Consider the following 13,933-nt stretch of genomic DNA (forward strand, 5'->3'; position numbering starts at 1 on the left):
TTCTCTCTTTCTCATCATCATTATCATCACTTTGATAGTAAAAATAATTTTCCACCTCTTTCAGGAAAAAGATTGACTTGAACCCAGAATTAACTATTTTTGCTCAGAAAGAGAGACAGAAAGTTGAATCTTTCCCTGTGATTGATGAAATTTTTATATAAACAAATACAGATATCATCTTCATCTTCATCCTCATCTTCTTCCTCATCTTCATTCTAAGTTATAGGATTGAACATGGAAACAAGTTGATAATTCCCTGTCAGTGTAATATAATAAGTGGGAGGTGGGTTAGTCTTTTTCAACATTAATAAAATATGAATATCAGTTGATAACATGTTGACTTGGAAGGTGGAAGGTGGAAAGTTTCAATGGCAATGGCTACCTTGAAGAGGAAATGTTTACTTCTCCTTCCCTGTCAGAATAATTCTGAAAATAAAACAGAAAAGCGCAGATAATCTGAAAAATACTCGATAATAATATCATGTTACTGTTTGTTACCTTTAATTTCATTGAGGGTGAAAGATAATAATAACACCACACCGGCAGTAGCAGATACAATTATCTTCATCATCATCATCATCATCAGGTAATGAGAAAGTGTTTCTGTTGACAGAGAAAATTGTTTTTCTACCTTTTTGTTTTGTAATTGTTTCCATCATACTCTGAATTGATAAAAGGTAGATAATCATGATAATGGTGATGACGATGATGATGATAATTTAAAATGAATCCATAGGTAATATTATCACTACCTGGTTATGACAAAATGGATTAAATATCACTCAGAACGAAAAAGAAAAGAAGAAGATGAAAAAAAGTTCAATTCCATGATGATGATGATGATTCTTCTTCTTCAAGATTATCATCATCATCATTTCTCCCATGGTATAAATATAAATCGAGAGTATGAAATGGTAAACGAAAAAGTTTCTCATGGAAATGAAAATAATTTTCAATTCTCATTTTTTCTCAGTAAAAATTTTCCATCATGAATCTATCATGACAACTTCTTGAGTAACAAATTTAATTGTTAATTTGTGATTTATCAGATGAGCTAATCAGTAGGGTAAACAATTGCAGTTTGAGCTAATTAATTCAATTCAACTTTATATTATAATAAAACTGAACAATCACCATGATACATGATCAGAATGCTAATAGATAATAAATATAATACTGATAACAGAATTTAAATTAATCATGAAAACAAAATTGTAACAAAAAAATCTATCAACAGTAATCAGAAATATATTATAATAGATATAAGAGATTGTGAGAGTTGATTAAAAGTGATTCAATTATGATAAAAAAAACATGATGATTCTGATCAACAATTTGGAGATTAATCTTGAAAAAAAGTTGAGCAATTTAATAGGTAACAATTTATTTAGTTAGTAAGTGAAACTTAAATTGGATACTTGAAAATTCATCAGAATTACTGAGAGAATGAGAGTGAGAGAGAGAAAGTGATATTATTTCACTTCTCATGATGAACATCATCTGAAGGAGAGAGGGGAAAGTTTCAGGTGAAAAAAAAGACACTGAACTTTCAGAGTTTCTCCATGTTCCACCCACAAGATTCCCACCCATCCACCACCTATAAGGGATGAAAATAATTCCAATGATAATGATAACAATAATAATAAAAAGGTAATGATTAAGTTGAGGCTCTTCTCGGCGGATTTTATTTTCTCCTTCATCATGAAATGAGCTCAGAATTGAGAGTTTTCCTTTCATGATACTAAGAAAATAGAATCAACAGTAAATTTTTTTTAGAATGATGATAAAAAGATGATAAAGAAGACATGATGATGATATTCCCTGAACATCATGAGGAGCGATAATAATTCTGTAAATGATTTCCTGAGTGGATACTCGGATGAAGATGATGATAGTTTATGAAACTACTGGATACTTCATCCATCAGTATGATGATGGAGATAATGATGATAATGATGATGCTGATGCTGGTGATGATAAAGATAATCAGAATTATTATCAAGGTAGAAATGAAAACAAAAGCGATTCTAAAAAGTTCTAGTCCCTTTGATGGTGAGAGAAAAAAATTTCATGATAATAATTGAGAGATAATATTTTTCTATGTTCAAGTAAATATTTACTCCAACAATTAATTAATTGTATATTTTTCTGCTAATATTATGTTAATTTAAGCTATGAAGGTGGTTAATTATCATTTTTTAGATAAATTCAGAGTCCAGAACTTTTTGTCTCGAACCTTTGAAAAGTTCATCAACTTTGTAAAGGGAATGAATTTTATGAATATTAATCATATAATGAAGCAAGAGAATTAGTAATAATCTCTCTCTCTCTCTCTCTCTCTCTCTCTCTTTGTTCAGTTCATGATTTGGTTCTACTTTCAGGTCATTATATCTCGAACTTGCTTTTGGACATAATAACTACATTCGTATGATTTATTAGGAATGTAAGTCAATCGAGAGTCGATTCTATCTTCTTATTCAATATAATGATGAAAAAGAGGAAAAATTTGCTACCGATTCCTATGGATTCTGTATCATCATGTTTACCTGTCATGAAGATGATGAACTTGATGATGATTGAAACTGTTCTTTCTCCTTCAAGTATCTTCACAAAATGAAGATGAAACGGATTCTCCCTTGACTGTCCCTTTATTGGTTATTAGTTTTTTTTCTATCCTTTTCTTATCATCTTCCTTCTGGTTATCATCTTACATGGGTCACTTATTTTATCCATGATGGATGATGACCAATCTCCTGGCTGGTTGTTGGTCTTGTTGTGTATCAATCAGATGACTGAGTCCAATCAAACACTAGAGAGAGAGAGAGAGAGAGAGAGAGAGAGAGAGAGAGAGAGAGTATTCAACAAGCTGAATAAAAAAGGAGAAAAAGTTCATTCAATATGAATAAGAACGAAGAATTTTTTGTTCAATTTCAAGAACGAAATTAAAATGAATCTTTTTTTCACTTTTCTGATTCTTTTTTTCTTCGTCATTTCTTGATGATCATTGATGCTCTCAAGTTCAGTTGTTGATTGTTCAGGTTTGATAATAATCATCATTTGGAATCATATTTCATGTATTAGTGAAAAAAAAGCTCAGAGATTGGAATCTATTACTTAAATTGAATTGAATCGTTTCACAGGTAATTGAACTTTTGTCAGAACTTTCTTCTTACCTGATGAGCCTGAGAATATCGATTGAATTTTCACCAATGAATCATACATGTATTTTTACCTGTAGTTTTGTTTACTCTCCCTCTCTTGCTCTTCAATCAATTGTGATTACCAAAGATGATAAGATGATGACAAAAAAAGCTTAGTATCATGAAAATGATTCATCTTTTGTTGTGAATCAAATTGAAACATCAAATGGTCAACCAGTCATGATGATGATGGACACACATTTCCAACATCAAAGACACATTGATGACAGTTGATGTGAAGAGCCTGAGGGCATTTAAGAGACAAATAAGTAGACTAGATAAAAAGATAAGATGATGAAAAAACATGAAACATTTCAATGAACATTCACTTTTCTCTTGGAAATTTCTATTTCTCTTTTCTTCCATTAGATATATTTACTATTGAATTTCTGAAATTTATCATGATCAAAACTCAAGAATACCTGGTTGCCTGATAAACCTTTCAACTATGACCATCACCCAGTCACCCATATATTCATTCATTCATTCACCAACTCAATTTTCATGTTTCATGAGCAACAGAATTTTCAATGAGTGAATATAGAGACAAAAAATAGAATTTTTTTTTCTCCATCATAACAATTTTCAGCATTCGATATGATTTTCAGCCTTTTCGTACAAAGATGCAACAAGAAGATAAAAAAGGAGGAGTAAAAGGTAAGTAGAAGAAAAAAAATTCTCATCTGAATAGATGATTTACTAAGAAGAAGCCGAATAAAAAGATTCTCCTCATTCGAAGTTCATTTATTATTCCATTTTCAAAGGAACACCTTTAACCAGAACTTTTACTCTTTTTTTGCTCTTCTCATACTCTATCCTCATTCTCATCGTCATCATCATCATGAAGATAAAGTGACTTTAATGATACAAAGGTATATCTTAAATACAACAATCATAACAATGATAACGATAGTGGGGAGGGGATGAACAATTCTGACAAGTTCAGGGAGTTAAAATGTTACTCAAGTCATGAAATTGGATGAAATAGTAATAATATTTACAGAGCATCATGAAGAGAGAGAGAGAGAGTTGAAGGTGGAAAAATAATTCAGTTCAGAATTGGAATTATATCTTAGTCAGGTTAGTTCATGATGGGTTTTCAAGAGAAGGAATTTTTTTCTCTTCTCTAATCATTTCATTCGTCCTTTATTGTATTATTATTAGAATATGTATCGATTCAATCAGCTGATTGATTTCTACTCTTGAGTGTAAACTATTTTTACTGTTTGTTCATTCATGGAGGTTATTATGAATTCAACAGGTATTAAGAGGCTCAGCTAAGTATTTGTTTTGTTTTTAATCAGGTGACATGTTATTTTTGTGAATCTCCTTCATGGTGAAATATATTCCGCTGAATAATTTTCTATCATGATTATTGATACAAATAAGACTTATATGCATCTTACTATTAACCAATTTATTCAATATAATAGTTTGATTCTTTGTCTAATCTCAATCAAGTTTGAGATTTCCATGGTGATCTGTTGAACGATTTAGTGATTGTTCAGTTTATTTAGGATTAAGATTAAAAAAGATGAACTTTCATCTCTCTACCGATTTATATATCATGTCACTTATCTCATTATCTATTTAAATTGAAATTAAATTATTCATCTATTTATTTACCTCTTTTCCATATCTTATCATCTGTAATCTCAGTAATTTCATGTGCTATTAATGATTACATTACTTTAATCATGTAAGGATTACATTCATGATGAAATTCACCCTTGAACAAGGATAAACCTTAACAAATATTTAGTTGTTATCATTGAGATGTTTATTTCCGTTTCTTTTTTCATCAAATACAAAAAAAAATCATGAAATTTGGTAAAGGTAGAAATGAGAATGACAAAGTTACATATTGACGATAACTTGTAAATACCCTGAGGGCATAAACTTATCGTTAGTTGTAATGATTACAAGTTTTGTTATTAGAATTTTTTTCCCAGAATTTAACTTGATAAGTTCCATGATAATATTTTTTGATTTTCGACTGAATTTTGTATCTTATTCATTCCTGTTTGGTGATCAGGAAGAAAAAAAAAACTTCTCCAGAACTTTGATAGTTTGATTATATGGTTAATCAGTTAAGGATAATGATTGTGATCAACTTGAAGTTGATCTAAATTAAACTTGAGTCTCTTGATTGATTTGATTGTTGACTATTAATTAATCTATTAATCCGATTTGTTTTTCTTATTTCAATCAAAGTTTAATTAGATCAATGATCAAGTTAAACTAAATCCAATTGCAACATGATAATCATCATGTTGATAATATAAATAAATCCATAACCATGGGATCGGAAACTGACAGTTAGATTTTGATATAAATCATCATCATCATCCTGATAATCTTGAAAATGAATAATTAACATTGGTAAGGTTTATATCTTGAAAGGTTCATGATAATATTCATACATCATGAATTTTGATCAGGAAAAAAAAAGTTGAAAGGTTTTGAGTTTAAGCTCTGAACTTTTTCAATATCGATTCACTTGTTGATCAAACTAATATTTATTGAGAGTTTAAATTATATCAACAACTAATATTTAAACACTTATCTAAATTGTTTACCCAACAATTAAACATGACCCTCAATCCTTTAACTAACAATTAATCATCATGATTATTATATGATCAACATATGAGCCAAACTTTTATATTATCCAAAGGCAGCACTTGAAGTATAAATTTAAATTCATTTAATAAACACAATTAACAAACTATTTATTCAGATTGGGTAAAGATTCAAATTTGAATTACAATTAATGAAGGGAAATTAATTAATTAACTAACTGTTTGTGTATGTTAATTGAGATTCATGGCTCAGGTAATTAGAAAGGTTACCAAAAAAAAATGATTTCCATGAATTAAGAAAAAAAAAGTTCTAAATATAATCGAAGCTCAGCTGAACTGTTCTGATGTCGAGAATCGAGCAACTGAGTTCATGGTACTTGAGGATTTTTCCTCCATCTTTCTTTTTGTTTCGAAGAAAATTTTTCTCTCTTAGAACTTTTTCTCCCCCTGATTCCATGCGAAACAATCCATCATCTTCCTCATCATCATCATTATCAAGGTAATATTAATAATAATAGTTCCAATTCTGAATAGTTATTATTTAGTATTCTCATCATGTTTCCACTTTTATCATCATGTTCATTCACTTTCAGGTAGATACTAATATTAGTCTCCATGTGAACCTATTACCCTGAAGGGTTTTACCCCCTGAATATTATATATATTTTATACATTATATCCTCATGAAGCTTATAAGCAATTAGCTTGAAACATGATGATGAACTCATTTTATTTTTGCCAGATTAACACTTCATTTAGCTTCATGATAACTGAGAAAACAATTACATGATCATGAAGACAATCAAAAATAATTAAAGTCAAAGTAAATATTTTCATTCAAGCTAAGGTTTCATGATGAAATTTCATTGAGATATGTGAATACATGATGGAAATATGGAGATGAAAAGTTCAGTTTTGCAAGGAAAAAGTTCTGATGGTTTTCAGTAATGAATTTTATTTATACCTCAGACTTTATTCTGGGATTTTTTTGATAAAATAGCTGAACAGAGAGTAGAGAGAGAGAGAGAGAGAGAGAGAGAGAGAGAGAGAGAGAGTTGAATGTATTAATATCTCTCTCTCTCTCTCTCTTGTTGATGGATTATATTTACCGTTATGATATAATCTTGGGAAATACAAAACTCACAGCAAAGACTCATGATTATGATGAACATGATTCATACACTCATTGAACAGAGGGAAACCAGAACTTCATCCTCTTTGCATACACCAAACACCCTCTTCCAAGTGATATTGAGTTTGCATTTGTGTTGATGTATATAAATTCATGAGTGATGAAAATAATAATAATGAATACCTCATGTTGAAACTCACCATGATGATGATGATGATAAAAGAGTTGAAAATGAAAATGAAACTGAATCCATTTTAAAGGTTTAATCATTTACCGTTACTTTTGCTCAACAAATATGATAAACTTGATAATGCAATTCAATGCTATCTACCATCATCATCATCATCATCATGCATACCCTGTGTGTTTATATGTCTTCATGATGGTTAATATAATCATCATCTTATGCATACCTTTGATTATTTATTTTAATGGCGGTAAGTTTTAAATTTTCATCAACATGAAACAAAATGCTTGGTGATTTCAATGGTTATACATTATGGATTCAGGCTGAGTATTCAGAAACAAATGATGATCATGAGTAATGTTGTTAATACATGAGATGAGGATGGAGTTGACGAAGATGATGATGATGATGATATGGAAGATAAGTGGGAAAGAATGTTTCCATTTTAGAATAAGAAAATTTCTCTTTTATCTCAACAAAATGGAAACCTAGTCTCTCTCTCTCTCTCTCTCTCTGAGTTGCACTTTCTCTCCCTAATTTTCATCAACTATTAATGTATTTATGATGATTATTCAGATAACATCTTAATCTTGATCTTTCAACTTTTCCATCATCTTCATAAGGTTCGGAGATTTGGTGACCTGATTTGATTTTTGCTTTTTAACGAAAAAAAAGTCCAACTAATAATTCACATAGACTTTACTCTTGCAATTGCAAATCATGAATTGAATCACAAATTGGGTGTAATTGGATTGCATGATGACGATAATCAAGATGATCATGCATCTCAACTAATCTTAATAATTCTGTGAAAGAAAATAAAAGTTTTTTTTCGAATTTGTTTTCCTTTCCTATTTACTGAACTACCTGAACTTTAATCAACAACTAACATCTATCTTCACTCTCTCTCTCTCTCTCTTCCTTCATCATCATCATGCTTATTATCATTTCAATTGATTGTTTCCATGATGATCATTAATAAAATTATAATTTTATCCCATGAAGGTTCATAATCATCAGAATTCAGATCCATAGAGAGATCAAGGGAGAGGTCAAGCAAAGTGTAAAAGAATAAGCAAAATAAAAGAGAAGAAAAAAAACTTTCGAATAGAAAACAAAAAAGATTTTCATGATAATGATGCTGAATATGAATATGAACATGATCATCATCATCATCATCATGGTTTCTCTTTGATGATTAGAATGAGGATATATTAGGTAAATAGAAAATTTCTTTTCCTTTCCATTTGGGGAACAGAAAAATCTTTTGTAATATTAACCATTCACATCTAATTTAAATGGTAGTTTGTATAATCCATCAGGGATTAGACTTCATTTTCAATCTACTTTATTGTATTATTATCCGTGTGTTTTACTTGATGAGTAAAAGTGGATAATAAAGCCTGAGGGTATATAATGAGCATCTCTCTCCCTCTCTCTCTCTCTCAGATAATACAAATTGAATATGAAACAAGAAGTGAAAAAGTAAAATGTTAACAAAAGGTGATCATATAATATATTTACTATCAACAACATTACACCAATACCCATTTGATTGTTGATAATTCATCTTATCAGTTGATTATATTTACTTTTCCTTAACTAATACAAGCAAAGATTCAATAACAAACCGGAAAAACTGTTTGACTTTTAGCTTTGATTAAATGGTTGTTACATGTTTCAGAATCTAATCAATCAAATATACAACTAAATATTAACTTAATTATCTCATTAATTGAACATAATACTAATCATATACACATATATTTACACTATAATGTTTTACAAATGTAATAATATTATCATTTTGTCCAATTCTCAAAATCGTAAGTAGCAAATTAGCTGATTAAGTTTTACGATTTTCAGAGTTTTTTTTTTGGTTAACCAGATTAACCAATTTACTAATCATTAGAAAAAGATTTCAGGATAGATTTCAATCAAAGTCTTTAATTAATAGTTATTTATATGATATAATTACTCTAATTAATGGTCAGTGGTCAATATCGGTGATTATAATTAATCTTAATTTGATTAACTTGTTTACCAAGTGAAGGAAAAAAAATCAAAATTCTAATTCCTTTGCAATCCAATAGGTGTCGTTAGAAAGCAGGGAGACAGAAATTGTCATTTGTTTAATCAGGAAGTTAATTAAAAGTTTTGATTGTTGGCTATGATTCCAAGGCTAACAGTTAATTGAGTTTATTGTGCAAGGATGGAGAAGAGTTGAATTATTGATTCAGATTGTGATTAATTGAGAGTAAAAAATAATATAAATGTAAAGATATGAGGTAATATAAATAGTTTTAAATGGTTCGAGTCAAGTTGATCCAATGATTTGTATTGAACTTTTTTCCGATTATTTTGAACACTTGGAATTCATGATTGACTGAATTCAGGGTGAAGACACCGAATGAGATAATAATTGAGCAGGTTGAAAGGTATCAGGTGATATATAAGGTAACACATCGTCGGGATAAAGTTTCTCGAGTTTAGAGGCAATAGTGGTTCGATTTTTGTCACAATATTGAAGGAAATATTTGACCAAAAGGGCGAAAAAATATTGTCCAAAGGGAAGTCGAAGTATAAAGTGGAGTAAAAAGAAACCAGTTCGCTCGGCCCAAGGTGAGGCCACCGGAACGTCAACCTTAAAGTCAAAAATTGTGTACCAATATCTCATGAAACCCTGAAGGGACACGAAAGGTGCGATAGGTTGTAGGCCAATAGCGATTCCTTTACATGTTTCAAATCCAACGGATGCTGGAAATGTTAATGAATCAATGACAGGCTTATATTCACGATCTTTGATTATGGTACAAAGGTAATAAGCCTCATCATAGGTTCCCGTCATTATATTGTACCGATCCTCGACTCCAAGTAATCGTCCAATACAAGCCCAAACGTGCATTAACGATTCAACCTCACCACGAGTTATCCCATGGATTCCCACCTTGGCTGGGTTCATGATTATCGGGGCGATGACACACCAAACGGTAACGGCCATATCGTACTGGCTTATCCATACCGGGTTCTTACCTGGTTCGATAACATTTTTGTTCATATCGTTACCGACCCTTTTGTGAAAAGTGTTGACGGTTCTCAATGATTTATAACCAGCACTACCTTTTTCATAGGGATCTGATTCGTACCTGAGAGGTCAAAATAAAGTTCAAATTAATCTGAGGTCAAAATTTTTACGATCTTAAAACCAAGCAAAAAAAATGATCATTCACTAGATGATAAGATTAAGGCTCTTTGATTCAATTGAGTTTAATGTGAATCTAATTGTTGTGAACAACTAAATTAACCTGATTATCTTTCTCCATAAGTAGATGCTAATTGACGATTGTAAAGTTCATCAAAACAATGGAGGTAAATTTCTGGTTTCAACCATGAAACTCAATCAACATGATTGAATCAGCTGATTGATTGATGATGAAGGTAAACAAAATGTTTAAATGTTAGTTGATTGTTTTGTTGATCGTTGATTGGAAAATCAGATTGATTTGAGATTGGAAGATGAAAAGTTTCAATTTTACCATTTTTTAACATGGATAAAAACTGCCAGGTAACGAATGAATAATTTAGAGACACTGGCGTGGGTTCGAGTTGCCGCCAGTGGGGTTATCATGGTGGGAATATTGAACAGTATCGTTAATCCGATTGTGTGGCTTAAAAAGATACTGAAAACAAACAATCAAATTAAACATTCTGATCATAATAATAACATAGAGATTGTAATATCTAAACTTACCTGGCAAAATATTTAGCTGCAACTTGTTGGCCCTGTTTGAATTTCAGCTCATCAAACCAGGGTGGTTTCTCATCCCAAACATGAGATCCTGAGGTGGCTGATATACATGGTGCATCTTTCTTTATCTTCTGGTACAGGGTTTCACATTTAGAGATCACTTTTTCGTCTATTTTGGGCTCAAGTTTCATTATGATTTACACTTAAAACTAAAGCCAAAATGAGAAACACTTTCAATATCAACAAATCAACTGATTGATTTAATAAAAAAAAAGTATGATGATAATATGATTTCCTGTTTTCTTTAACAAGATGATAACGATAATGATGATGATCAAATCGATTGATTTGTCTTCGTTTTATTCACAGGTCGATATAAATATCGTTATTTGGATAAATCAATAAGTCGACTGATAAGTTAACAAAGTTGATGATAGATTCACATGAGAAACGAAATTAACTGAAAAACTTGGTACATTTAATATGTTACCCTTGTTATCCTTGGAAAATGATGATGAAAAGATAGACTTATCATCATTTATCTTCTTCTCTCTTTCTTTTTTGTTTATTTACTCTCATCTTTTCCTGAGGAAAACCGGTGGTTTTAAAAATCCTCCTCTTCAAAACCCGCACCCACTCAAAATCCTCATTGATCTGATATTCTCAGTAGTAATTATCTTCTTCCTCTCATTCGGATTATCGACGATTCTGTTAATTGTTATCTAATGGTTATTGTAACTAATTAGTCTAATTGTTGTCTATTTTTAGAAAGTTGATTAACTTCGGAAATTCTATTCCAACGATTTCCATGAATTTCTGCGGAAACTTTTTTCTCGCACGTTACGATTTCGTTTATTGTAACGTTCAACTGATTGAACAATTAGTTGATCATAACCAAGGATTTTTCAATCTCTAAATATTCATGGTAATTAATTGTCACAGTTGATTCAATTCATAAATTGATTGCAACATATTAGATAAATAAATACAAGGACCTAAGGCTGATGAACTTGGTGATTTAGTGATTGTGATTAAGATTAAAATAAATCAGGTTGATCAGTTGATTTGATAATTAAACTGTTAATTGTGATTCTGGAAATGAAAGCAAATTGTCCTGAAAATGGTGAATTTAAATGGAAACAAAATAAACTTTGATTGTCTAAATTGATTTGATTCAATGTTGATGTTATGTTAAAAGTAACAAGTTTGACTTGTCCTTTTAAATTGTCAGCTTAATTGTTGATTTAATCAATCATCAGAGTAAATCATTAGCTCATGGTCACTTAAATTGCTCCTTGAAAGTTGATTTAAAACACAATCTTGACCATGAAACTATCCACTGGTCAGACAAGATAATTAATGAGTCTATGATGAATAGTAATCAAACTTATTCGTTGAGGTTCAATTTCCCATGTAACAATTGAAGCTAAAATTAACTATGGAATCGTATTCAGAATTGACTGTGATCCAGTTTTCAGATTTTATCGTTGATTCAAATACGTGAAAAAATTGCTTTAAATTTTATTACGAACTCATTGAGATTTGCCAAGCAAAAAGTAAAACAAATAGCCTCAGGGTAAAAGAAGAAATTTATTACCAAGTTACCAGAATTTCTTTGCAAAATCGTATCTTTGCTCGACAATTCTCTGGACAGTTCTACAGCCTCTGATTATCGATTTCGATTCTTATGGTTACCTGAGAATCAAAGAATTTTTGAAAAAAAAAAGATTTTCTATTCTCTAAACTTTGAATGCTTGGAATCGAATGATAATTCTGATAATCAAACGCCTGATGATTGGAACCTACGAATTAAAATTCGTAGAAAAGTTTAATGGACATTTTTATGTGTTAGAAATTAATGTTAAAGCTCAAGGAGATTTTATTTTTCAAGGTCAAGCTTAGTCACCATCATGTCCAATCAATGGGTCATCAAAAGATGACAAGTTCCTGTTGTTTGGTATCAATTTGATCAAATCAATTTTCTTTGCCCTCAAGCGATCAACAATTAGCTTTTTAAAATTTAGATTTGATTTGATTCCTCTCTTTTTTTTGTATTATCACTGATTATCTCAATTATTATTATTGCCTGTACAGTTTGAGTTAACCTTTCCAAAAGTTTGACCTTGTCCATATCTCATCTTTAAATTGTTGGTATTTTAATTTAATCATCATCATCATTAGAGGTTTAGGATTTAATCTTGCTTCTTAATCAATCAAAAACCATTTTTTTGTGTGTCCAAATCAACATTCAGGGTCACCAACAATCAAAATTAGTCTCAGGTTACCAATCAATTTTTACTTATTATTTTCATCAAGATTAAAATTATTATTATCACTAATCATTATCCCTCTGATTTGTATTGATTAAATTGTTCATCAAATCATATCTGATCAAATGTTTAATTGCTATTTTCTTGTTGTTATCAATTTCTATATGATTTTGACTCAAACTTTTCTTTTCTCAGATCAAATGTCGACTCTAAGGTCACTTTTACAAACAGAGAGAGAGAGAGAGAGAGAGAGAGAGAGAGAGAGAGAGAGAGAGAGAGAGAGAGAGAGAGAGAGGAAAAGGAAGTGAGGAGGAAAATTTCTGAAAACTGTAAAGAAAGTTTTCTTGAAACTTTTTTCTCTTTCTATTGATTCATTTTCGTTCATCAATTGTTATCGCGATTCCAGGAACCATGTTCACGGTTAAATATGTATTTAAGCATAAAATATTCTCAATAAAATAAAACGATAACTTGGAGATGACCAGAGGTCAAAGTTTTTCGTTCAAGTCTCAAAATCCGGTCATTCGAAGTAAAATATTTATGAAATCAACGGCTTCTTTATCGAATTTGGTTTGGATCAAATTTTCAGTACAACTTTGAAATCGTCGGTAAGAACAACAACCAGCAGGAATCCTACTGATGATTTTAATCAGTTAATTGTGATTGATCAAAACTCTTTACCACTTTGGTAATAGTGAATCGACACTTGAAATACTGGTCGAGCTACTAGAAGATGATGAGATTGAAAGTTTGTCTTCGAATTCAATTTGTTTCATGATTGAGGTGAAAACATCGATCCAATTACGAATAATTT

At 30.5% G+C, this 13,933-nt stretch overlaps 1 protein-coding gene across 1 annotated transcript; it reads right to left on the reverse strand.

Moving 5' to 3' along the window:
* Positions 1-9,028: 9,028 nt before the first annotated feature.
* Positions 9,029-11,330, reverse strand: LOC128389459 (uncharacterized). Its single transcript, XM_053349058.1, has 3 exons — positions 10,853-11,330; positions 10,638-10,781; positions 9,029-10,247 (listed from the first exon to the last, which is right to left on the reverse strand). The coding sequence occupies exons 1-3, from the start codon at positions 11,038-11,040 to the stop codon at positions 9,494-9,496; spliced, it is 1,086 nt and encodes a 361-aa protein (XP_053205033.1). The 5' UTR covers positions 11,041-11,330; the 3' UTR covers positions 9,029-9,493.
* Between the last annotated feature and the right edge of the window lie 2,603 nt (positions 11,331-13,933).

This window comes from Panonychus citri, unplaced genomic scaffold (genome assembly GCF_014898815.1).
Source record: "Panonychus citri isolate SS breed McGregor unplaced genomic scaffold, ASM1489881v1 Contig00108, whole genome shotgun sequence".
In the NCBI taxonomy this organism is placed as follows: Eukaryota; Metazoa; Arthropoda; class Arachnida; order Trombidiformes; family Tetranychidae; genus Panonychus; species Panonychus citri.

Bases quoted from the DNA above. Each gene is read 5' to 3' on its own strand.
- LOC128389459 (XM_053349058.1), bottom strand. From the start codon at position 11,040: ATGAAACTTGAGCCCAAAATAGACGAAAAAGTGATCTCTAAATGTGAA. The intron at 10,782-10,852 runs GTAAGTTTAGAT...GTTTGTTTTCAG, and splicing joins GCAGCTAAATATTTTGCCAG to TATCTTTTTAAGCCACACAA. The intron at 10,248-10,637 runs GTAAAATTGAAA...TTGACCTCTCAG, and splicing joins TTTATCCATGTTAAAAAATG to GTACGAATCAGATCCCTATG.